General features: G+C 37.4%; 1 protein-coding gene across 1 annotated transcript in view; it reads right to left on the bottom strand.

Annotated features, from left to right (window-relative positions):
- Positions 1 to 2,514: 2,514 nt before the first annotated feature.
- The window catches only part of LOC136267671 (hemicentin-1-like), a 61,267-nt gene continuing 36,117 nt past the window's right edge, over positions 2,515 to 27,664 (bottom strand). The window contains exons 17-25 of the mRNA XM_066062819.1: positions 27,002 to 27,271; positions 15,322 to 15,612; positions 14,327 to 14,593; positions 11,832 to 12,125; positions 10,971 to 11,282; positions 7,671 to 7,961; positions 5,494 to 5,808; positions 3,788 to 4,054; positions 2,515 to 2,795 (exon numbers count right to left, since the gene is read on the bottom strand). Coding sequence (XP_065918891.1) covers positions 2,596 to 2,795; positions 3,788 to 4,054; positions 5,494 to 5,808; positions 7,671 to 7,961; positions 10,971 to 11,282; positions 11,832 to 12,125; positions 14,327 to 14,593; positions 15,322 to 15,612; positions 27,002 to 27,271 — 2,507 coding nt within the window. The 3' untranslated portion in view covers positions 2,515 to 2,595. The remainder of the gene's footprint in view (positions 2,796 to 3,787; positions 4,055 to 5,493; positions 5,809 to 7,670; positions 7,962 to 10,970; positions 11,283 to 11,831; positions 12,126 to 14,326; positions 14,594 to 15,321; positions 15,613 to 27,001; positions 27,272 to 27,664) is intronic.

Genomic DNA, 27,664 nt, shown 5'->3' with positions numbered 1-27,664 from the left:
TCTATTAGGGTGGTTGACTGCTCTATTAGCAGGCCAGAGAGTGAGGGGGCCAGGCCAGCTGTAAGTTGAAGACCAAAAAAAAAGGTTACAGCCTGCCGACAATAACTGCTCTCCACTGATTATACAGTATCTCCTTATTTATAACTACACATACGTAGCTAAGTTACTACACTGCTTCTCTGAATACTGTGACTGCTCTATTAGAGTATCCAGATCCTGACTGTTCTATTAGAGTATCTCGATCTTTTCTTGCAAACAGTGTCCCATAAAAGTGGTGGGGGGCACCGCCCATTCCCTGAGAGGCTTCGTTAGCATGCACATTGCTTTCTTCGACAATTATTGTCGACGATTATTGTGCTTATATACATGTATATAAGGCGTTCCTATAGTATTACACATGGATTCCACCCAGCAAACGCTTGACACACGTGATCCCTGTAGATTTTGAGAGCGATTTACGTGCCTGAAGTAGTGGGGTTGACCGGCTGAATAGACTAAACTTGAAGTGCACTCTCGAATGGTATTTGTGAAAACTTTCGTGAACGCTTGGTTAAACTTCAATGCAAAATATATGCGCTCAGGTGTGCGTGTCCAACCTCCTCTGCATTTGCACTATAAAGCTTGTTGTTTCATCACTTTAGGTGTCAAATGTACCAAAATTGATTCTAAAGTTGCATAGTCGGCCCTTATAGGAAGGTTAATTTTTTTATAACAAGAACACCAAAACCACTGGGATTAGCTATACTGGCAAACTCACATCTAAGGCTTTGTCAGTCACAGCATTCCCACAGAGAAATCTGAATTATTTCCTAACTCAAATTAGATAAATAAAATAATGTTGCAATGTCATGATAAGACCAATTTTAAAATATATGCCATCCCCTCACACCAGAGGAGATAGCGAAAGCTCAAAATGACATCTGCCATATTCATCATGGCTGACTTCTTGCATTTCAGCTGTGTAACACTGATCAAAATATTCAACAAGTATCCAGCATCATCCTACTTATTGTATGTATATTACACATGTGCATTAATCCTCAAACTGAGGCTGCACGTATTTGGAAAATAGCTGACTTAAATTTCTAAAAGCGACCAACCATAATGCATGATGTACAAATTATAGGATACAAAAGGTAGTTCCAGGCCATTGTAAGTAGCAAACTCTGCACATGCTCACCAGCAACATTGCATATGATGCATATGTACTCTAGACACTATAGTAAACAACAATAATCGGAGGGTGAGCCATTCACCATTAACTTAACTGATGAAAGCAGAGTCACAGGTTTACTGATACTTTATTAGCCTAAACAAGTAATTTAAGTATCTTTTTTTCTTTTAATGGCTGCTAGCCTATAGCTCGAGGTAGCGGACCTCAGTGCTGCATCTGTATGCAGCACTGCAAAGTCATAATCAAGTCAAAAAAGAACAAATTTTGCATGGGTGCAATTAATTGCATTTCCGTTTGTGACAATGGATTGGAAAGCCATGGTTTCATATATCACTCCAGCATGCATATATGTGGTGCCCAATTAAACCTGGAGAAGTGGGTCTGTAAAAAGGGGTCTTATGGCTTTCTAAAAGTAATTGTCAAGTTTCACTGATCATAACCCTTCATGCTTTTTAACTAATCTAAAAATTACAACTCCCTACAGTGGTACTGTATGTTAGGAATGCAACCAAATTTCAAGCTGGTGCCTTATTTGCAAGTAAAGTTATGGTTCTCTTTACAGATCCTGTTGCAAACATAATTTTGAACAGCAAGATTGCAATTTAAAAATTAAGAAATTCTTTATAAAGAGGTATATGGTAATCACCATAAAACCTTCTTATGGGCATGTAATTTAGGCATTATAACTTAACATGGTTCATATAAATAAGTGGTTGCATAAAGAGGTAATTACTAAAATGGTGTGGATTAATCTAATTCATCATCCCATTCCACTGTATCAAAATGCCCATGTAGGGCATTGCTAAGATGGAGGGTGTTTGCAGCATAAAATTGTTGTATTTGGAGAAGGGACCACGGAACTATGATATTTTATTTCTGTCAATATACTGATTATGTGGCATGCTGACTTTCTTGGCCACATGATACACTGTGTGCCTTGATAGCCACAAACAGTTCCAACACCTTTATGTGTATTTACGTAGCACCTCTAAAATAATCACAGTGTTATTGATATTAAGCATGTGTAATTTTTAGTCTCAAATTCCTCTGCAGAGCTATTAGTCAACTACGTACATGATGCTGAAGTATGGTAGTAAAATTCTGAATTCACTATAACTGTATTGAATAGTATTCACCTCCTACAACAACTGAAAGCTCAAAGTACATGACGGTAATGGTTTCATTTAGATGACTTCCATGTACAACCCTATCATACATTTTCTGACTAAGTAATTTTATTTACAGTCTTCCGTGTAAACCAAAAAAGCAAGTAGTACGCTATAGTTACAGTATGCATGTGAATTACACCAATTTCACACAACAATGAAATAGTTCACACATTACAGTACATAGGAAATGTACATTAATCCAAGTTACTACTCTCTAATAGTTCAATGGTGACACTATAAACTATAATTGCTTTATTTCCTGTCTACAAATTGTTTAGCAGAAATGCACTTGGGAACATGTGAGCTCCATTTTCCATTGGTACGGTAAAGAGTGTTTTCTCCAACAATGGTATAACCAGACTTACAGGTAAAGATGGCAGTCTGTCCATCAGGCAGTTGGAATACACTTCCATTCTCTGGACTACTAAAAGATGGACATGGTTCTTCTCTCTCTATAACATTGAGGATTAAAAAATATCCAACTGCTTGTAATTGTAAACTAGATCAGTTATACACAAATGTAAGTAACACTTTCACATCACAGATCAAAGGAGCCACTCAGGCTACATTTTCAATGTAGTCCAGTTGCCGACTTGCCATAATGTAGCCTGGGCAGCGACATTAAAGCCAAAATCAATTGTTGGGGGTTGATTAATAGTCACATGATTAGTATGCACAACTTGAATTTGGTCATGAAAATCACTTAGACAGAAAGCGTTTTGTTAACTTTGCTATTCTACAAGTTGAAAAATGTTGAGAAGTAGTGCTATAGCAAGTGTTTCTGCATGTTTACAAATATGGATCACATCAACATTATTGATAACATGAAATTACCACTCTACATGCAAGCTTATCCATCCAGACCTTCTGTAATTATGCCATAAACAATTCAACAGCACTGATTAAAAACAGTACAATTGTATAACCAAATTTCTCTTTGATATCACTAGGATTTGTCTGTTCATCATAGCCAAACATAGCCAGAATGTATTAGTTGCTGAACCATTATTGAACCTTTCAGGCATGCATCCAGTGGTTGGTTTGGGTGACTGATCACTTGGTAACTGTAACAGAGGCATTCAGGCTTTTGCTTGATACGTATTTCCTCAGGCCTAGCATATGTATCAGGCAAAGTCCTCCACATTACAACTACTATATATATATATATATATACAAACAAATAGTGGCTGAGAAATTTAAATACATGTATAAAAAGTTCACAAACAAGTCACTTAGAATGAATGAGAGTATTTATTGTATTAGTGATAGATGATCAAGCTACATTTATATCAACACCATGTCAAATTCAAAAAAGCCTCTACGTAACATATACCAAGAGACTTATCATTCACATTAAATTTGAATTCTTAAAAAGAAATAGCAACAAAGTTTCAAAAATACAGCTACAGTACAACACCTTAGAGTGAATATATTAAGTTAATACCTTTAATTATCACAATGATACTGACACTTGCTCGGTATGTTTTCCCTCCAGCATTGTTTGTTGCCACACATGTATAGTTGGTGGTGTGTGGAGATTTGGTAGGAACCAAGTAAAGTTGTGGTATTGGCTGAATAATAGGAGTATTGCCCTCATACCAGTGTACATCAGGAACAGGTAGACCTTTAGCTGTACAGAACAATCTCAAACTATCATTAACAAACACAGTGAGTGGTGACTGTGGAGGATCAATGGTCACTATTGGAGCAACTGCGTATATAAAAAAGAATACATTTATCTACGCTAACATGAAATTAAAAGGGCTGCAACAAACACTACAAATACCTGGATAATTATAAACACTTAGACACAGTTAATAAAACTGGTACTTGAGTATCATACAGTATGATAGTACTATATAGTAGAGACCACAAAGGAGTAGAAGTGGCCCACAAACTAACATCACCTAAAAACCAGCTTTAGTTTTCCCTGACGACAATGAGGCCGTATTGGTTAGGTAAAACTAAGTCCAAACAAGCTTTAAGGTTGACCTGAAATGCTTTCAACAAGTTGCTACGGAATTTAAAAAAAAAATTGAATGGAATTTTCTACTGACTGAGTAACTGACTGACTGATGCCTTCAGAAAGCATACCTCAATAACAGCTAAGGCTACAGGCTTGATTTTTTCACTGTTTGATGTCACTTCAGCCCAACAGGTGCTTTTGGCATACTGCAGTACGTACAATGCATTCTTCATGGACTTATATACCAGTGTCCTCCTTTGTGTCCCATTCATCTTTGCTGACAGCAAAAAGTGTTGATTTAGTGGTAATACGTGATGGCTTTCCTTCACAACAGAAATCATCCATATTTTTCATAGTGGCTATTTTGATTGCAGAGGTGCTTTTCGAACAGTTCTTGATTCAAAATGCTGTGTAAATAGCTGTCAACAAAGCATGATGGATACTCCACTTTTCACACAATTATTGATATAGCTGAGGGGCGCAGCACCATTTCAGATGTGTTATGCATGTCATATTAATCATTTACAAAAAGTTAACAAACAAGTACACAAAAAAATGGAATTCTCAACTAGAGTAGGGACCATAGTACATCAATAAAAAGTACTGAAACAAGTTAGAGTAGTCCATGATATTAAAACACAGTAAAACAATAAGAAGTGTTATATCCCTACTGTGCATTTCCGTTATGGTATCTTGAGCACAGCAGGGATATAACACTTCTTATTGTTTTACTATGATTTAATATCATGAACTACTCCAACTTATTTCAGTACTTTTTATCAATGTGCTATGGTTCCAATTTTTGTGTACTTGTTTATAAAGGTCATGTGATCCAATTTTGCCAGCTTGCTTTATGTATTGCTAAAACGACACCATGGATTTTATGCACTTAGTTCAGAAACAAATACTGAAAAACAGTGTGCATATCATTGTTGTTGCTTGAAAACAAAACTGTGTATGGTCCATTAAACATGTCTGATAGACACGAGTAGCTAGTATATTTAACATCAATTATTATTCAAATTTGAAAATTGAATGATTGTTTCAACTACAATATGTATGTATAAACAATAGAGAATGTATTTTTCATACATCTACCTACGTGTCATTATCCTATAAATTACTGGCAGTATTGAGCAAACACAGCGAGCACAATGTTATAGTTATGCATAGCTTTTCCTTACATTCAACAGTCACACTAGTCACTGCTTCAGTGTACAATTGAGGATGGTTAAATGCTCTACAGGTGTACTCTCCATCATCATTGTGGCTGATGGGATCAAATGATATTGTTGATTGTAGTTCAGTTATAATGTTAGTTGTACTCTTCTCAAACACATGTTGTTGTCCTGTTATTGTGACATTATCATTAGTTTTGTACCAAAGTATTTGTAAAGAATCAACAGCATCTTCATCATTAGTAGCATTACATATCAAACTTATTTTGTTTCCTTTGAATATTGTCTGAGGCCTACTGATGTAGTTGATGGCAGGAGATCCTAAAACATAAACTTGTGATAAATATGTGTCAAATGTACAAGATTTAAGACAGAAAATTGACATTGCGAACAAAAGGTCTGCATGTGTAGTATATTGTATGACACCCTTGGGCTGGGCACAAGGGCTGGTCAGCAGTGTAGCACTTTAGTTTGGATACTCCTAGATCTTGGTGATTCTACTGCTTGTCTACTGATTGCTGTGTTGATGTTGACTGGTGAGAGCACACATAATGGCTTTGATTATTATTAAAAGCCATTGCAAAGCCATCGCAGGAGCATAGCCAGGGTTTTTTTGAAGGGGGGTTCCAACAGTGGTATTGAGTTACCAGAAACAGGGAGTTGCTGAGAGACTTTCTATATTTTAATGAATCAAAACTCAACAAATTGCTATAATTTTTTTTGCAAAAAATAGTACTATTATGATGCATATAAGTGCCCCTGGGAAGAAGCTAATACTAGACAAAGCTACCTAGTGGAAACAGACAGCATAACACAGAGAGACACATAATATAGACATCTGTAAGTGATAGTATCCCACTGGTATAGGAACCATAAATGTACTGATACAATTGGAATGACTTACAATCAAAACATTATAATTACAAATATGCATTGCATGGATTCATTTTACATGCCCAAGTGATGGAGTAGTTCTATATCTTTAAAACATTGAACATTGCACACCGAAGCTATAGCAGTATAAGATCATGCTCAGTTTTGCATTTAAGGTTAGAATGTCTAAAAAACTCCAGTAATGAAGTTCCTTTGCATACGTATGGATATTTACATGCATATTCTAGTTCTAGAGATACATGATTGCTTTATTAGAGTATATATCTGACTGCTCTATTAGAGTATATCGATCTTTTTAACAAGTTTTCAAGAGGGTTCATGCTACCTCTGTAAATCCTTCCCTGAAAGATGAATGCAAGCTTATTGATTATTTTACTGTGCCACACACTATTAATCACTCATTTTGTCCTGCCACACTGAATGGTGTGTTAAGGTCCTGCTGTAAACTCAGAAGTCTAAATTTTATAGGGGGGTGTTCCTGAATCCCTTGGAACCCCTCCTCCCTATACCCCTACATCAAGTGCAGTTCTTGCCAATCAATAAACCTTTCAAAGAAATCAGAAGCTGCAGCTGCACCTGACATAGAGCATAATTGATATCAAGTGTTTTTGGTTCTTTAGACCCTTTTGTAGTGAATTTTGGAAGTGTCTAGTGTAAATTACTTATAGACCCTTCATGGACCCTTTTCATCTCCTCCTGCATTAACATAATAGGCATTTAATGGGCTTGTTTCTACTAAATAACGTTACATTTTCTCATTTCTTTGTTATAAGTAGCTGTCAAGGTACAACTACAGAAACTCTAGGCTTAGGCCTACCTAAAGCCCTCAAATACATTAGATAAAACTTCATTGTCACTGTTTCTAAGCTTCTTGCTTGAAAGCATGAGCCAAAAACTATATTCAAATGAATTCTACAGTTCATGGTGAACATAATGAGACAAATCCAACTGTACTTGTGACTTACTATTGACTAAATGAACACCTGTAATTTATTGTCTCTGTACAAATTGATTCTATTGCTTTATATCACTATAACTCCTAGAGAATTTACCAGACAAGACTGAAACTTTAACAGCACATTGGGTTGTCCTTCTTGATCAAGACAAGTGCAAACTAGTAGGGTTTTTGCTCATCAGGTAGCAAATTATAAACTGACTTCTGAGGGAAAACTAGGTGGAGACAAGTTCACACCTGAGTGGGTCAATACAGTATACACAAGTTTGTATTGCTGCTACAAAATTATCACCACTTGAAGCAGTCTGTCACATTACGTGTAAAGTAAACTCACCATACACAGTAATGGTAGCATTATCAGACACTACACTGCCATCATCATTGGTAACAACACAATGATAGATACCTTCATCCTCTTCCATGATCACAGTAAATATCAGTTTAGTTGACGTGATATTAACAGCTCTATTAGAAGGTCTTATCCAGCTATCATTGGATGGTTGGTACATCTCCCACTTGTAAGAAATAGGACCTATTCCTTTAGCCTCACAATGTAATGTATTCAGTTTCTCTTCCATTGCTCTGTATGTGTTAGATGATGGCTGGACAATGATCATGGCAATAGCTACAAATGATACACAGTATATCCCTACTGCATAAAATACAAATATCAACCCATTCTAGAAATGGTTGATTAATTTCAACACACTTTATTCTAAGGGATCATGAAATTTTATATAATGGTACAAAACTGAAATGATTAAAGAATACCATCAAGTGAAAATGGTAAGCTTCAATGTGTAGAACTGCAGATTAAGAGATACAAATGACCCTATAACATTATATGCATATAAAAAGTATGTAAAAAAGATACATGTACCTTCACCCAACTACCATCATCAATGATATTCTTACATTAGATATTTGTGACCTACCGGTCTTATCGCCTATTTAGAAGTATTGAAAGATGCCGGTTTAAAGTATTTAGTGTGTTGTAGCTTGCCAATGGTTAAAGCTATGTGTACCAAATTTTCACACGTTTTACACCATTTCATTACCTTCCAGAGCATCCACTGTGCATGTAACCAACAACTAGGTTTCCCTCCATTTTAGATAGTTTTTAAACTGTGGTTGGCTGTATCAGGTGAGCTCCAAAAGGTGAGGGAGGTGCTGGCTGATTTTCCCAAGCCCAGTGGTGATCTGTACGTGTGGTGTGGGGCCTTAATGGAGCTCTGGTCAGCCTAGGGATGACTATATGTGGCTGTACAGCTCTGTGATGTTGAATAAAAACCTCTGCTGTGAATTTCCTTTCATTTTAGCCAGTTTTGAGACCTGAATGGCCCATAACTTGGCCTAATTCATTCCTATGCCTTCCTTTTCAATTTTTAAAAACAGCTTCTTGCCCTCCTTCCAGATTCTGATTTTGATTGTGAGATTAGGTAGCTTATTCATGTAGCTTTGTGTTCTGGGTGAAAAATCCAATCTGCTGACATGGGTGATAAGACCGCGGTTTTCCCAGACTGGGTCACATTTAGTACATTGATGTTGATGATTTCTTTGCTCAGTTCCCAGGGAAGGTGAATTAAACATATATAAGTACCATCCCTCATATTTTTTGAGAAGCATTTTTTTTTCTCTCAGCGTGTAGTGAATGCATGGAATAATTTACCACAACATCATGCTCTTTTTAAATGACTTAATCTTTGGCCCCGAGCACCACAATAGTGGCTTTGATTCTTAAACTTGTTTTACATAATACATGCATTTTGACATATAAAGCTTGGGCTCCTGTTAATCTGTGTATAGACCACCTATTCCTCTGTAAAAACTACTCACAATAAATAGCTCTACAATGTCATATACTTTTGTTTCTTTATTTCTTCTATCCATCGTGACAGTTAGTATCATCATAAGTATCATCTTAGAAACAACCGAAACTTCTTTCTGAGACAGATTTGCCTTACACATCATGCTCAATTATGCTATGATGTTCAGGCAAAATGACTGTTAACCACAGAGTAACGCGTTTGCTCAAAGGATATTCCATTTACGAGATATGTCATTTATAGAACGCATGCACGTTGCGAAAGCCACTGTAGTGGAATTTGCATTTAACAAAACACATTTTATTAATTTAGGGGCAAAGGGTTTATAATTAAAATTAATTAATTAATTCAGGTGAATCTGGATATGTACTGGACTGACAATATATATTGCATTATGATTTGGTGTACTAGCCTTCTTTAATAATAAAAACTGTTAAACAATAACACTTTCATACATTCATATAATGGCTTCATTTTGGTCTCCAACATGTTTTTTCTCATACTGTATTTACTCACTTTCCTGCTTCCTTTAGACTCCACTATTCTGGAAAGCAACAATCCTAGCTATATATGTACAAGATGCTAACCAAATAGCAGTGAAGTCTACTGTTCATTACTTTGTGAACTTAGTACAATGAAAGGTGGGAAATAGCATTTAATTTGGTGACTATAACAGTGCTGGAATAAGCAAAATTGAATTGGTCAGGAATCTAAACGTTAAAGAACTGCCATGTAAAATGATTGAACTTGATGTCTCTCTAAACTAATGGAAATAATTACTATCGTCTTCGTTGAATGATTCTCAAAACATGTGAGCAGATGTCTATAATAGACTAGTTAGCTGCTCTGTTATATAGTAGCTTAATTTTCTTTGGGATAACACCAGACTACAATTGGCTGAACAACTATTGCTTTGATCTTTCAGCTGATCCAGTTACATTTCGGCTATGTTTGTGCAATTGATATACTATGGTTTTTACAAAGTTCATTCTGCCCAATCAATAACCATATGACAGTATAATCCTAACACACCACTTCAGCATTGAGCATAACTAAAACCATATGAACTACAGTGTGTTACAACAAAATTATTAGTACTAGAATTTCCATTTATAAAGTAGGGTGAGCAACTGACAGCAGTGGTGGAGTGTTAAAGGGTTTGGGTATTTAGGTATGGAGGTCCCTAGTTCAAACCAAAAATTTCCAACATTATTTGTGCATGTTTTTACTTCTCAGTGACTGTTCTATTAGAGTATCTTGATGGTGCTTGTTTCACATGTTTGGTTTATATCTCCTTATCTAATATTCAAACTACAAAAGATGCATAACTTCATTCTTAATTCAATCTGTATAAAAATTCTACTGTAACAGTATACTTTTACTGACCACCAAATTTGAAGTAAGTCGACTAAGCATGCAAGAGTTATTGTGATTTTTCTAAAGTGTGTAAAAAGATAAAGAAATGAGAATACATAATAAGACTAAGAATATGAAGAAAACAAAACAATTTTTGAAGGCACATATCTCAATGATGGATGGGTGGATTTGGCACAAATTTGAAAATAGGAGGCACCCTACCCTGAAGGAGTTTCCAAAGCAAAACTGTTCAGCAACTATCAAGCTGCTGATGTGTGAAAATGGTGTTTTCTTGGTTCCTGTAAAATACACAATTGTCTGTCATGGTCCACAGTAGCCGTACTTAGCTGTACGACACACCCTGATGATGGATAAGCAATACTGGCACTACCAACTTACAATATATACGTATATGTATAATATCAATGTATACAGTAAGTAAACCTACTCACTATTTACTTCCAGATAGGCACATTCCTCCACACTCCCATAATCGTTGGTGGCTACACAACAGTACCAACCCTCATCAGATAGTTGTACATTAGATATACTTAATGTGCTGATGGTACTAATACAGCTACCATCCTCTGGAGATGACCATCTACTGCATGAGATCACTGCATTGGTAGTCAAGTTAACAGTGTTTATTTTATACCAATCATAAGCTACTCCACTATAACTCCAAGCCAAACAGTCAAACAAAGTTGATGTTCCTGGTCTCAGATTGACAGAGTGTGGTGGTCTTACTACTTCAGGACGAGGCACTAAAATCACCAATACTAGCAATAAATACACGTACCATCATATAGAATTAATGTTACTCAAACATTAAATTGATTTCCAAATTATATGTTGTGACATTATCACATAACATGCACCAGACTATGCACATAATTATGTTAAGTATGGAACTAGGGATTTTGTTGATTGAGCCAAGCTGGACAAGTTTTTGATATTGACATAGCTATCTACTGTAGCATGCATGCACAAAATTATTGTATAATAAGCAGTCAAGAGGAGAAGCAAAATTGACACTGATTTCTAAATCTGCAATCATTGCATTGGAGTAATGTTAAAAAAGAAAATAGCTATTGAGATGCCTTGTCTTGGATACCATGTACTATGCTAACTTTTGGTCTCACAAACAGTAAAATATTGATCATTTGTCCATAGCCAGGTCAACGTGGTTGTCAATACTACTGCCATGACCAATCATTACTTAACCTCAATTCAGTTATCTCAAACTTCAACTCATACGGGCATTTTCATTAGACAAAACATGTGATTAAAAGAAACCAAAACAACATACATACCAGTTATGTTCAAGTATACATGTCTGGAAGCCACTGTTCCAGCAATATTGTTTATGCTGCAAAAATAATATCCTTTGTAGTACCCAATGATTGAATTAATCCTTAGAACACCAGTGATCTCATTTGATGACTTAGATACAGACACTACAGCATTTGCTGGTAATCTTAGTGAACCATATTTGTGCCATGTTACTTTCTTGTGTCCATATCCCCTTCCACTGCACTTGAAAACAACCATTGACGAAATGTTAGCAAACATTGGAAATGGTTGATGAACAATTTTTGGTGCAATCACTAGAAAACAGCAACATCACTGACATGATATTGACATCTGGTGGCAATATTACCAATAATCAAATCTAGTAATATATTATATATACTTCTGTCCCACTGAATCCCTACATCAAAGTAAAAAACTAGTTTGTATGCCTAAGCAAACACACCATGTAGCAGTAGTAAGGCAAAGCTAGAAGGTGAATGACACCTGACTGTTCTATAGTTATAGCAGCCGAAAATCTTTTGTGGTACTATATTCTCTTCAGTTAAACTCAGTTTCCTGAAACAGTTTCCTTGATAGCCTCAATGATATCTACATATGCTATGAGTAGTTAATAAGCCAGCTCAGGGGCGGATCCAGAGTCTGGAAAGAGGGGGGGGCACCTTGCTGAAAAAAAGTTGAAGAGCAAAAAAAAAAAAAAAAAAAAGGTCACAACAATAATAGCTAGTTAGGCCAATGAAACTTGATTACCAGTTTCTCGCTCAGATTTTTGAAAATTTGATGCGGGCGGGCAGTTATTATTCATTATTCATTATTTTTCCAAAAGCACAACACACATCCAAACATGAAGATTTCTGCCAAAAAACAGTGAGATCTACACTGATTACTCTTGCATTAAATAGCTAAAGTATGTTACCAAGAGTTCATAATATATATTATGAACTCTTGATAAGGAATTCTTCCTTATATATATTATGAACTCTTGATGTTACTAATCTATAACTAGTGATTTTTCCATTAGAGTATAACTGATTACTCTATTAGAGTAAAAGTGACTGTTCTATTAGAGTATTTCGATCTGAAATACCAATAATGAAATTCCATGCGGGTGTATCAAAAGCATGCGGGCGATGACGCGAAACTGCTAATCAAGTTTCATTGGCCTTATCCTTTACCAAATATATTATATCACGTATGTTATGTAAAATAAAATCCTATTTATAGCTTCCTAAGTAAGCTACACTTCCCCATGAACACTGTGACTGCTTTATTAGAGTGATTGACTGCTCTATTAGAGTATCTCGATCTTATATACATTTTTTAAGGGAGGGGGGGGGGGGGGGGGGGGGGGCACGTGCCCCCCGTGCCCCCCCTGGATCCGCCACTGCAGCTAGCTAGTCAACCAGTCTGTCAGACAGCATAAACACTTTCAGTTTCGTAAAAGAATCCCTTCAATTCCATCTTAATGTTTTTTTTTTTCATTTTAACAAACTGACACTTATCCTATTGCTTCCACACATTAGTATAAAATTTTTGCACCCACATTAATTCTCCATGCCATTGATTAATATATGAAAATATGTCATTTCAATGTATGATACCATCTAAATTCAAATGGGGAAGTGTGCCTTATTATCTATACTGTGCTACAACGTTGTAAGTGGGTCAGTACTGTTGACCCGGTTGACCCACTGACCTGAATAGTAATCCGGATGGGACCTGGATCTGACCCACATGTGACCCAGTTTAATTAAAATAAAGGCGTGTCTCAAGAGCTTACATAGTTTGCTATATTAGTCTGCTTTATTTCCTTTGTATGGTAATAAAGCACACTTTGTGTGAATTTGACACAACCATAAACACAACCCACAGGGACACTGGAATGACCACAGTTATCCCTACTAACAAAGCTGTCAACAAATTACCATAGCAATTAACAAAAAGTTAATGGCTACATACACAAATGTTTGTAATTCCATATGTACAGTACTACTGAACTATCCATTATTGTAAGTCCAGCAAATTCTTAGGTAGATTCAGTGGCAGCTCAATAATGATGCCTTCAATTTTGCCACAATGATAGCCACACCTCAGACCACACTCATAAACAGCTGTATAACATGTCCATTACTCAAATACACTATATAGTAGCTAGCCTTATTTCCTTAGTAGTTTTCTTCATCCTCCTGTTCCACACTGATGGATCTCAGATTATGTGATAACTCGGCTACAAACTAACCTTCTGCTAGGTATGTTGTCTCACTGCCATTATAGGGTTCCAGATCATGATAAACTGTCTTACTTTCTTTTTGATTTCAACTCCAGATTCATAAATTAAACTAGCAAAGGCACCATGTATGTTCATGCACTGTGGAAATTATAGCACTAGACAAATACAATACTTGGCTTCACTTTCTCTCGACTCACACCCTCATGCTATAATTCTGTATTGCACTCACCATGGTGCATGCTTTAGCTAGTATGTATTATGTTATACCTTTAACAGAAACTTCAGAAAATATTCTCCCAGTAGAGTTACTTATTACACATCGATACTCTCCAGAGTCTTCCAGCGTAATGTTAACAACGATCATATTAGATGTGTTAACTCCTTGTGCTCTTGAAGGAAGATTACTGTATCTCTTCTCCCAAATGTAATTAACACCTTTAGTATCTGGTACACATTTCATAGATAGCTCCTGGCTATTTGTTTGAAGCTGTACGACACAATTAGAAATCACCACAATTGGTAGAGGAGGTGGACCTATATAAATTAACAAAGAACAGTTCACCCTGCTATACAAAATGTAGTATAAAGCAATATGTATAGCTACGCTAGAAGTTTGACACTGTCTTACTATTTGGACAAATACAAATTTCCAAGCTGAAATGGTAATAAATTGAATGGAAATCTGTAATAGTATCTTATATTTAGTATTTGTGTATCTAGCTACACTGTATAGGTGTACTCAAAATTCTCCACTAGTAACCCTCTGGCTTGAAAACTATATGTGTAGATACCAAGTGTTGATGCCATCAAACACAGCTGACATTTGATAGACATATCTAAGGTTTCTCTGTATTTTTCTCTGTATTATTAGATGATATACTTGTATATGCTACACATACCTGTGTGACTGCCTGTATTTTACTATGCATTAAAATCGTAAGATAAATAGTAAGGATAAAAGCTACCCTGTGCATAATAAACTGTGCTATGTATGAACTGTAAAATTAAAACACAGAACTTAGGCCTTTTAACATTGCTTCATATAGCTTGGAGCAATCAATCATTATGACATATAGGTGAGAAGAGTATGACTGGAAAAATCCTGCACAATAGACCATGAACTTTGTACAATAAATATACACAATAGAAGGTACTCCAGTAAATCCATAAATAACTATTTTGTATTCTCTGGATTTACAATTCAACTACAAGTAATATAAATAATTTTCACTCAGATTTACATGTGTACAGTACATCAGTACCTGTAAAATGAAATGTGGCTTCATATGACTGTGTTCCCCTTCTATTAGCCCATACCAGACAATAATATTTACCAACATCATCACTGGTCACATTAGGAATGACAAGTGTACTAGTTGTGACTGCTGAGGAGGATACTTCAGTAGATTCTGACTTGGTAGGTAGTGAACCTCCTCTTCTGTACCAGGTGATGTTGAGGTGACCACATCCAGTAACAGAACATGTGAACACACAACTGAATGGAGCAGCAGCACTTGTATCATTAGGATGAGTGAGGATGTGAGGAACGAGACCTACATAAAATTTACATGTTAAATATTTGTTCTGATTAGTATCCTAATCAGAGTTTTGGGGGTACATACACACATGAAAATGAAGAGCAGCCTTTAGGGCATGTATAGTAAAATAACATGGTAGACAACTCTAAAGCAGTCAACTCTGGCACAATATCATCTTATTATTTCTATGATCCCTACTCAAATTTACTATTCTGTTTTTCCTAGTAGCATTAGGGATTGTACGTCATGCACCACAATAAGTCATGCAGTATATGTTACACCCCATGTACATTTATGGCTGCCTGTTATACTATCTTTTGACTCAGACAGATGGGTGGTAAGTTGCATGAAACATGCTATGTATCTCAAGACAAAAATAGGCATAATATATATGACTCAAAATAATAGCTGAGCAATTTATGCTGTTATACTATGTCATGAATAAAGTGCCATTATTGGCACTGGGGACTCTAGGATCATTGTTATTAGTACCTGCCATGATCAATCATTGAACACTCAGCTAGGTAACACAACTACCTGAATTTACTTTCTAATCACTGGAAATTGCTTTGTATTATAGATAAGCAATTTAATGCAACTTTCAGTTAATTTTTGACATTTTTAAAATGCTTTATACAACACCACAGGTAGTAGAGATAGGAGGAGAGAGACTGAAGCCCCCTTGGTCTGCCAATGTGGGGCTTTTAGTGATAATACCTTGCCAAAATTATCCTGATACTGAAAACCATGGAAAAGTATATATATACTCTGATAGAATGCTCAAATATTTAATAGAACAGTCAAAGTGCTCCACAAAACACATTCCTAAAAAATCCTTAAACAAGAATTGAACCACTGACCTTTTACTTTTGAAAGATGTTTGGACTGCACCAAGTGATTCATAGTGCTTAAAGAAAAAGTTGTTTTGTATGCTGAATATGTACATAATAATTATGATCATTACGCATGTAGTCAGTCAGTAACACCAAAAACTTTGCTAGAACAGCTGCAGCTGGTCAATGACTGCAAATAGGCTATTTTGATATTTATCACTAAATAAGTCACTTTAGAAAATCATATCAGCCATAGTCACATTACACTTAGCTGAAGAAATCAATAAAACAGTAGAAATTTTGGTTAACTGTGAAAACTAACTATGTCAAAACATGTCAAAATTACATTGAATCTATCTAAACACATGTTTATAAGCTTGACAATACTGTCAAGTAAGGCTGTTGTTTTTCAAAAAAAAAAAAATAGCAGGAAGACCTGAACCATTATGATCCTTACTATACAGTGTTACTGTACTGTATGATTATACACATATTAAGTTGCCACAACTTTTGCAATGGAAGAATTCCAATTATCATTATGCAATAATTGAATTGAAGATTTGTCTATTTTGTACATATTTTCTGCAGGCACACAATACAAAACATTAAAATCAAGTAAAGGGCTACTTAGGATCTAAGGTTCTATGACTGGCTAAATCATTTAGTTAACTCAGCTATACAGCTAGTCTCCAAGAATATAACTACACCAAGGCAAACACTAAAATTAAACTGTATATTATGGCATTTGCTTAATTTTTAAAAGATGTGCACTTACTTTCCTGACCATATCTGTACTCAGCAGCAGAGTAGGAAGCTATTTGTATCTGATAGCAGCAAAGATCTAGGAAGTACACACTGCATTGCATATTATGTATAGCACTGATAAAGATTTTGAAAATATAGCACTTTGAGATTAATGAAACTTTACTGAAATTGCCAATGCTGAAATTGCCTATGCAAGTTGTAAGTTGGTTAACTGAAATTTATATTCTAATTCCTCTCTATTAGAGATGCTGTATAGACTGCTCAATTAGAGAACCACATTAACTGCTCTATTTCCATCTTTTGGAGCTGAAAGGTGATACGGTCAAACCTGGACCAGCCAGACAGTTCCTATGTCTCTGTTTTCCTAGTCCATAACTGATACCATGATTGTGCAATACAATTAAAAGTAACTCCTTGAGTAATGGCAGAGGTGAAGACTATTTTAAAGACTGCAGCTAGAAGGCTTTTAACATAGTCAGGTTGATTATGTATTAAGGAATTGAGACTAGTGATAAGAGTGGAGTGTAACATGCAAGGGGGTGTCACTCAGGCTCTTGCTGTAGGTAGATCTGCGACCGCGGTCAAACTCTAAGTCAACGGTCAAGGCCACTAAATAGCTCTTATAGTGGGTCAAGAGTCAAGACGATACGGAAGGTTCGAAACCCAAAATCGAAAACTGTACGTAGCTATTATCAAGTTTACGGGATTATACGTAACTCACAAGAAGTAAGGATCTCTAAGAAGATGTTTTAAAGCACCAACAGGTATTTCGCTATAATTATAATGATTTTTCTCTCCCAGCTGCTGGTATCAAACACTAAGAAAGTATTATACTAGGTTACAAGCGCAGGTGCGTATAGGAAAATAGAGAAATAAGTGTAGGTCAAAAGTTCGACAAGAAACGCTCAAGTCACAGGTCAAAGACGATAAACGCTGCAAGTCAAGGGTCAAGGTGAAATTTTCCCCGGTCAAGATTTTGACCACGGTCGCAGATCTACCTACAGCATGAGCCGACATGACACCCCCTTGACATGCAAATTTTATAAACATGTCACGGTAGAATGAAACCTTATTAGCCAATGTTCAATTATCCAAACATCTAAATAACTGTTCTACTAGAGTATCAAGACACACGATAGTGTGTGGCCCAAGAAGCCGGCACGCCACACCGTGAGTATATTAACAGGAAGAAAGAAAACGCACTTTTCACACCTATGTAACTCTATGATCCCAAATCCGATTGGAACCAAATTTGCTAGAGAAGTGCCGGCCAGTTAGGGGAGTCTACATACCAAAATTTGAAGAAAATCGCTCCATCCATTTCCGAGATACGAGCGAACAAACTTTCGTTTTAATTTCTTCATTTTTTCTTCTTCATTTCGCACACTTCGCAAAATCCACCATAAAACATGAATGTGTGCTCTAATTGGGCTGAAATTTGGCACACTTGAGGGCTCATTAAGGCGGAGCTCAGTACCAACTTTGGTAGGAATTCGATGAATATTCACGAAGTTATGATCGATTATTCGCGTAAAATAAGGTCAAAGGTCTATCACGCCCACAAGATAAACTCCTAGAAGGAATGAGCTGAAAATTGCTATGTAGATGGAATAACCATCGTAGGAGTGCCTTTTGTGGTTTGAAAAGAATCGAGATATAGACCATAGAGATATGACACAAAACCCAACCTGTGTCACAATTACGCAATCGATTTTTACGAATAAAAAAACTATAAGTTTTCACGCTACCAGACAAACCGCTAAGAGCAATGAGCTGAAAATCGGTGTGTAGTGATAGACACAATTGTGATTTATGTATTGTGATTTTGTAATTATAGTAAATTATGTAATAGGCCATGTGTGAGATGCATGCGTGTAATTATAGTATATGATGTAATAGGGGAGTGTGAAATGCGTGTGTGTAATTAGAGAGAGAGAACAACGTGATTGTACATGGCGTATGTGTTTGATATTAAATCAGGTTTAATCTCATCTATATAGAACTCTATACGTGACACTACATGGTGACAGGAGTCTACGAACCATTCCTGTGACATTTTTAAGTTGTACGCTACCATTTGAAGTGATTCGCTCAGTTTTCAGCCTAATCACATGGCCAGTTACCAAGTGGCAGCACCCGAGCCATTTAATTTCAGCCGCCCTTCTGAGTGGGAGAAATGGATATGCCAATTTGACCGCTTTCGACTAGCGTCGGGGATTCACAAAAAGGAGGAGGCCTCGCAAGTAAACACTTTGATATATTCGATGGGCGATAAAGCGGATGACATCCTGCGATCCTTTCGTCTCACTGATGAAGACTAAGAAATACAAGACTGTTAAGGAGAAATTCGACAATTACTTTGTTAAACGGCACAATACAATCTTTGAGCGGGCTCAATTCAACCTACGCAAACAAGAACAGGGCGAATCAGTTGATACCTTTATCACCGCTCTATATGAGCTAGCTGAACATTGTTCTTATGGTCAACTAAACGACGAAATGATTAGAGATCGAATAGTGGTGGGCATCAGGGACTCCAATCTTTCAGAGAAACTACAGCTTGATGACAAACTAACTCTGGAAACAGCCATTCAGCGTGTCCGCCAATCTGAAACTATTAAACAGCAACAACCTCTACTTAGAGAAGAGCAACAAAGCAGAAATATGGATGATGTTCCAATTGGATCTATTCGAAAGAAGGTAGTTGTCAGTGAGTCGCCACACACACGTAATGTAGATTACTCACCACAACAGACAAACACTATGACTAGATCATGTACTTACTGCGGTAAATCACCTGCTCATGTACGTAAATATTGTGCAGCACGAAATGCTACTTGCCGACTGTGTGGTAAATTAGGCCACTTTCAAACAGTATGTCGAAGTTCAACACAATGTGTGAGAGATATACACACAACTGACCCAGTTCTACAGGATTGTGCTTATCTACCAAGTAATTGTGATGACGAGAATGGGTTCCTTGGTGCTGTGACTTCCGAAACTCCACAGCAAAACCCATGGGCAGTAACAATCCAATTGAATAGTGTACCCATAGAATTCCACATAGACACAGGAGCCGAGGTCACCGTTATCACTGAAGCCCTCTATCACAAAGTTGGTTCTCCTTCCCTGACAGTATCAGATCAAACCCTTAAGGGTGCTAATAATCAATCTCTCTGTGTTAAAGGCATGTTTGTAGGCCATTTCTATTACTGTGATACTTACACTGATCAACACTGCTATGTTATTAGAGATCTAGCAAAGCCATTTTTGGGCCACCCAGCCATAGAAAAGTTAAATTTGTTGGCCAGAGTACGAGCTATACAGAAAGCTGCTTTACCCGCAGAACAGTTTCCACAACTATTTACAGGCTTGGGGAAGCTGCCAGGGCTCTACACAAACAAACTTTCAGAGGGGGCTAAGCCTTTCTCTCTACATGTGCCTCGTCGGGTAGCTGTGCCACTCATGGATGCAGTAAAACAAGAGTTAAATCGTATGGAACAATTGGGGGTCATTGCTCCGGTTCAAGAGCCAACATCCTGGTGCTCAGGTATGGTGGTTGTTCCGAAACCTAATGGTCAAGTGCGAATCTGCGTGGATCTAACCCAACTTAACAAGAGTGTTTGTAGAGAGAGGTATCCACTTCCAGCAGTAGAACAAATCCTCTCACAGTTGGCTGGTGCCACAGTTTTTTCAAAACTGGATGCCAATTCCGGTTTTTGGCAGATTCCACTTGCACCAGAGTCGACCCTTCTGACAACGTTTATCACACCCTTTGGCCGCTATTGTTTTCATAGACTTCCCTTTGGCATCACATCTGCCCCAGAATATTTCCAACATCAAATGACACAAATTTTAAAGGATCTAGATGGTGTTGTATGTCTCATGGACGATGTCCTGATATTTGGCAAAACACAAGAGGGCATGATCACCGTTTACTCAATGTGTTACAAACCATGCAATCTGCTGGCATGACTCTGAACAAGACTAAATGCCAATTCTCTCAAAAGCAAGTTCTATTCTTAGGACAGTTAATTGATGGAACTGGCATCAAACCAGATCCAGCCAAGGTTTTGGCAATTCAGAGAATGCCAACTCCTAAGAATATTTCTGAACTACGTAGATTTTTAGGCATGGTTAACCATCTTAGCAAATTTACACCATGCTTGGCTGACAAGACAAAGCCCTTGAGAGACTTGCTTGTCAAAGACCGTCATTGGGTTTGGGGTGAAATGCAACAGAAGGCCTTTGAACGTCTAAGACAAATGCTCACATCCAGTCCAGTGCTTGCTCTGTTTAATCCAAGATCTCCTACAGTAGTTTCAGCTGACGCATCATCTTATGGCCTGGGGGCTGTGCTACTCCAACAGCAACCACAAGGTGGACTACAGCCAGTTGCATACATATCTCGATCGTTAACCACCACTGAGCAAAGATATGCTCAAATAGAAAAGGAATCCTTAGCTTTAACGTGGGCTTGCGAGCGTTTTGCAGACTACTTAGTAGGCTTGACTTTTCACATTAACACCGACCATAAACCTTTAGTGCCACTGTTCAGTACGAGAAGTCTTGATGACTTGCCAATTCGAGTTCAGAGGTTCCGCATGCGAATGATGAGGTTCAAATATACAATATCACATGTTCCTGGCAAGCAACTTCTCATTGCTGATATGTTGTCTCGGGCACCAACAGAACCACCCAGCACCAATGATCTTCAATTCGAAGCTCACACTCAAGCTTTTGTCAATACAGTCCTGCAAGCTATTCCGGCTACTGAACAGCGCCTTGCACAAATTAAAGAAGCACAATCACAGGATAGAGTGTGTATCCAAGTGAAGCAGTACTGCCAGACTCAGTGGCCTAACAGAACATCTCTCTCAAAAGAACTTTTTCCATACTACCTTGTTCGTACAGAACTCTCAATTGAAGCTGGCTTGTTAATGAGAGGTTGCAGAATTGTGATTCCACTACAACTACAATCTGAGATTTTGGACAAGCTCCATGATGGTCACCTTGGTATTACAAAGTGCCGGGCTCGAGCCAGACAATCTGTTTGGTGGCCAGGACTCACAACTCACCTTGCAGGAAAAGTCAAGAACTGCATAGAATGTTGCAAAAACCAGTCTCAGAGTGCAGAACCCATGTTGTCTTCCTCTCTACCTGAACTTCCTTGGCAAAAAGTCGGCACCGATTTGTTTGAATGGAAGAAGAATCATTATCTCCTCATAGTAGACTATTTTTCGAGGTTTATTGAGATATCTAAACTGAACAGACTGACATCAGATGAAATCATTATTCACACTAAGAGCATCTTTGCTCGACATGGCATCCCTGAGGTGGTATACTCAGACAATGGTCCTCAATTCCGTTCCGACGTTTACAGGCAATTTGCTATCAATTATCAATTTACCCATGTCACCAGCAGTCCGTATTTTTCCCAAAACAATGGTGAGGCTGAACGTGCTGTTGGTACAATCAAGAATTTGTTAAAGAAGGAAGGGGATCCTTATCTGGCTCTCTTGGCCTACCGCAGTACTCCTCTAGAGATTGGATACAGCCCTTCACAGCTTTTGATGAATAGGGCTCTCCGTACAACAGTCCCAACAACACGAGAGCAGAGAAAGCCCGAGGTTCCGAGCTTGAATGTAGTGAAAGAACGGGATGCATTGTTGAAGACTAGACAAAAGAACAATTTCGATAAACATCATGGAACCAGGGAATTGCCGCCTTTAAACACAGGACAGTTAGTTTGGTTACCAGAATCAAATGTTACTGCAAATGTTGGGGAACAAGTTGCTCCTAGATCTTACTCTGTAGCAACCCCGCAAGGGGAAGTGAGAAGAAACAGACGAGATCTGATTCAACTCCCAGAAACAATTACCACCTCCAATCCCCTAGAGAGTACGACTCCTAAGCTTCCAATTCGCAGAAGTATGAGGGAGACAAATCCTCCCAAGAGGTTAATATCTGATCCGAACTGGACATGATCTCCTGTAAAGGGGAGATGTAGTGATAGACACAATTGTGATTTATGTATTGTGATTTTGTAATTATAGTAAATTATGTAATAGGCCATGTGTGAGATGCATGCGTGTAATTATAGTATATGATGTAATAGGGGAGTGTGAAATGCGTGTGTGTAATTAGAGAGAGAGAACAACGTGATTGTACATGGCGTATGTGTTTGATATTAAATCAGGTTTAATCTCATCTATATAGAACTCTATACGTGATACTACATGGTGTGTAGCTGGAATAATCATCACACAAAGTCCTTGCAGTGGTACAGAAGAATCGGATTACAAACCACCGAGTTATGATTCGAAACCCAACTACGTGTAGCAAATGCGAGATCAAGATACTCTAATAGAACAGTCACCCTAACAGAGCATTTAGCTACGTTTATTACTTACTCCAGTAAAGAATTATATTACATTGCAAGCTATTCTGTAGGAAGTTCAGCTACAAACAGTTAATCTTATAGATAATTCAGCTAGAAACAAGTCACCCTGTAGAGAGATGAGCTAGAAGAAGTCACCTTGTAGAGAGTTCAGCTACAAAGAACCACCCTGTAGAGAGTTCAGCTAGAAAAAAGAATTTACCTTGTAGAGAGTTCAGCTCCAAATGTAGAGATTCCAGCTGCAGACAAATCACCCTGTAAAGAGTTCAGCTAGAAACAAGTCATCCTGTAGAGAGATCAGTTAGAAACAACTCACCCTGTAGACAGATCAGCTAGAAGAAGTTACCTTGTAGAGAGTCCAGCTACAAAGAAACCATCATGTAGAGAGTTCAGCTGCAAACAAATCACCCTGTAAAGCATTAATAAATAAACTAGTGTCCATTTGGTTCTACTTGGGGTACTTAGAGATAATGAGTTACTCTCTAGAATTCCTATGGATATAATTACATGAAAATAACAAGGAGAAAACATCCTGACCACCTGGTAGACTCCTGTAAGCGTTCGAGCGTAAATCGGATGGCTGCAGGTTCGAGGCTACCTAGGTCCAGTCATGGATTTTTTTCTCCTTTCTCCAACTTTTCAAACACACCTTAAGTAGTTAAAGTCTAAGTAGCTAAAGTCTTTGAGCAGGCTGTAGGACCAGGTGTCCTACAGACCTTCAGCACTTGTGCTGTAAAGCATTAATAAAAAAATAAAAACCCTGTAGAGAGTTCAGTTAGAAACAAGTCACCCTGTATAGAGATCAGCTATAAGAAGTCACCTTGTAGAGAGTTTAGCTACAAAATAATCACCATGTACAGAGTTCAGCTGCAAACAAATCACCTTGTAGAGAGTTAAGCTACAAAGAAACCACCATGTAGAAAGTTCAGCTGCAAGCAAATTACCCTGTAGAAAGTTCAGCTGCAAGCAAATTACGCTGTAGAAAGTTCAGCTAGAAACAAACAACCCATCAGCTAGAAACAAGTCACCCTGTAGAGAGATCAGCTAGAAGAAGCTACCTTGTAGAGAGTTCAGCTGCAAATAATCACCCTGCAGATAGTTCAGCTAGAAACAAGTCATCCTGTAGAGAGATCAGCTAGAAGGATCACCTTGTAGAGAGTTCAGCTACAAAGAATCACCCTGCAGATAGTTCAGCTACAAACAAGCCATCCTGTAGAGAGATCAGCTAGAAGAAGTTACCTTGTAGAGAATTCAGCTACAAAGAAACCATCATGTAGAGAGTTCAGATGCAAACAAATCACCCTGTAGAGACGTCAGCTATGAACAGATCACCCTGTAGAGAGTTCAGATACAGACAATTCATGCTGTAGAGAGATCAGCTAGAAGAAGATACTTTACCTTGTAGAAAGTTCAGCTACAAACAGATCACTCTGTAGAGAGTTCAGCTATGAATAGATAGAGTTCAGCTACAAGCAATTCACCCTGTAGAGAGCTCAGCTACACAGAAATCATCATGTAGAGAGTTCAGCTGCAAACGAATCATCCTGTAGAGAGTTCAGCTATGAAACGATCACCCTGTAGAGAGTTCAGCTAGAAGAAGTCACCTTTTAGGGAGTTCAGCTACAAAGAAACCACCATGTAGAAAGTTCAGCTGCAAACAAATCACTCTGTAAAGAATTCAGCTGCAAACAAATCGCTCTGTAGAGAGACCAGCTAGAAACAAGTCACCCTGTAGACAGATCAGCTAGAAGAAGTTACCTTGTAGAGAGTTCAGCTGCAAACAAATCACCCTGTAGAGAGTTTAACTACAAACAGATAGCCCTGCAGAGAGTTCAGCTAGAGTCAAGTCACCCTGTAGAGAGAATCCTGTAAAGAGTTCATCTACGTACAAGCAAATCACCCTATAGAGAGTTCAGCTACATTTCAAGTCACCCAGTAGAGAGATCAGCTGCAAATTATCCTGTGGGGATTAATTGACATGTAATAAATATATGCATTATATATATAATTTGTACATTTACAGATAAAATCAAAATGAGTTAAAGTATTTATAAAATCTGCTTCATCTTTTTCTTTCTCCTGTGGTATAGAAAACAAAGATAGGTTAAAAAGCCCCAAAGCTGGCCATAGGCCAGCTTTGGGGTATACAAATACAAAAAGAAGTGAAATCTAATCAAAAACAGCCAAGCTGTAAAAAAGGAATGCAACCCTTGAAAAGGCTATGGTGAAAAAAGATGTGAAATCCAAGGTGGCGGCCAATAAATGGCTGTGATGGTAGGTTAATGGTAAAAATTTTAATAACGACAATTCAGGTGAATTTTGTGTTAAGATCAAGTGGCACCAAATTCACCTGAATTGTCGTTATTAAAATTTTTACCATTAACCTACCATCACAGCCATTTCTTGGCCGCCACCTTGGATTTCACATCTTTTCACCATAGCCTTTTGAAGGGCCACACTCCTTTTTTTACAGTTTGGCTGTTTTTGATCAGATTTTGTCAACAAGAGTCTTTTAGAGCAATTGTGAACAATCCACTGGATCGAATAGATATTTGATTTACGTACTTCTCAATTGCACAAACAATCATCATCGTTCTCCACTGTAGAGCAAGATAAAACACTGAAAGGATTATTTTACACAGATACAAATAAATAATTTACCGCAGTGTATTATTCAATCTTAATTAGGGATGTAGCGATTATGCTGGCATGATTTTTGGCATACTGAGTATTTGTGTGTGATTCAGGAGTTATGCTAGCGTTTTGAGGTGATCACAAAGCTTTAACAGTAGGAAAATCTGCAGATTACATAATTCCATCATAAAGATCAAGATAATCTAATAGAACAGTCGGAAACTCTAATAGAACAGTCACTAAAATATTATTTACTCTAATAAGGCAGTCACATTGAGATAAAATACTCTAATACAGCAACCAGCTAAACAATTCAAGACCATTTATTTGAAGCTTAAACATCAATGAAAATGGCCTGATACAGCAATAAACTGGCATTATCAGGTAATTCATGGTGGCATAATTTTGAAAATAATGGGCAATTTTTAAAAGCATAATAGGTGATTATTTGAGCACTGCTCAAAAGTGTAATGCTCAATTTTTGGAGCATAATAGCCTCGTGCCTAATCTTAATTCATACTAATGAATGTTATATTTCTCATGCCACAAGCAGCTGTAAAGGCACAACGAGCTGTTGCCTAAATAGGTTGGGTATCAAAACACCGCGTTCCACCCAATTTAGAAACCCTAATTCCTTGTAGTAGCACTGTTGCTTCACTCAGCAACCACAACATAGGACTTAAATTCTGTAGAACCCTATGTTCAATGTATTTAGAACATCAACTTGTTTTAGTGGGAGGCTGTGGGTCTTGCTTTTTGATGTGATACTCACCACACACATTCACAGTAGTACTATTAGACACAACTGATCCAGCCTCATTGCTCACTCTACACCTGTACATGTACTCTCCAATAGTCAGTGTTGTATCAGTAGTGTATGATGTTGTGTTATCATTACTAACAGTAGTCCAATTATTACCAAAACTACTTCTCTCCCAGGAATATACTAGTGTTCCTAGACCACCAGCTCTACACATGAGAGTGATGCTTCTTCCCATTGGTACATGGCCACTTGTTGGGTGATCTGTGATTTCTGGAGGACCTAAATATGCAATAGAAGGTACTAAAAACACGATGACTAGCAACTATAGAATAAAAGTATGTATAGTGGAGAGTTGATTACCTGTATTGCAATTAACTAAAACATAAATAATTATTAAAATTGTAAATAGTTGTTTAATTAGAGCATTTAGTGCAGCTGTGTGTGCTCTATTAAAGTAGTCAAACAGTGCTCTAAATATAAGTGAATGTCTTTGATTTTATGTGTCTTTTGGTCAGACAACTACCTTTTCCCCCTTGGTTATATAGCATCACTGACAATTGATTTTTCTCTATCTATGTGTAGTTACTCTGTTATGTTGAATAGGCTTTACCCTACTAGTGTGTGCACATGCATTGTGTGTACTACACACTACATACCATATGTTGACGTACT

Source organism: Dysidea avara, chromosome 9, assembly GCF_963678975.1.
Source record: "Dysidea avara chromosome 9, odDysAvar1.4, whole genome shotgun sequence".
Classification (NCBI taxonomy): Eukaryota; Metazoa; Porifera; class Demospongiae; order Dictyoceratida; family Dysideidae; genus Dysidea; species Dysidea avara.
The sequence above is the reverse complement of the archived record's forward strand: the minus strand, read 5'-3'. Positions and strand labels throughout refer to the sequence as shown.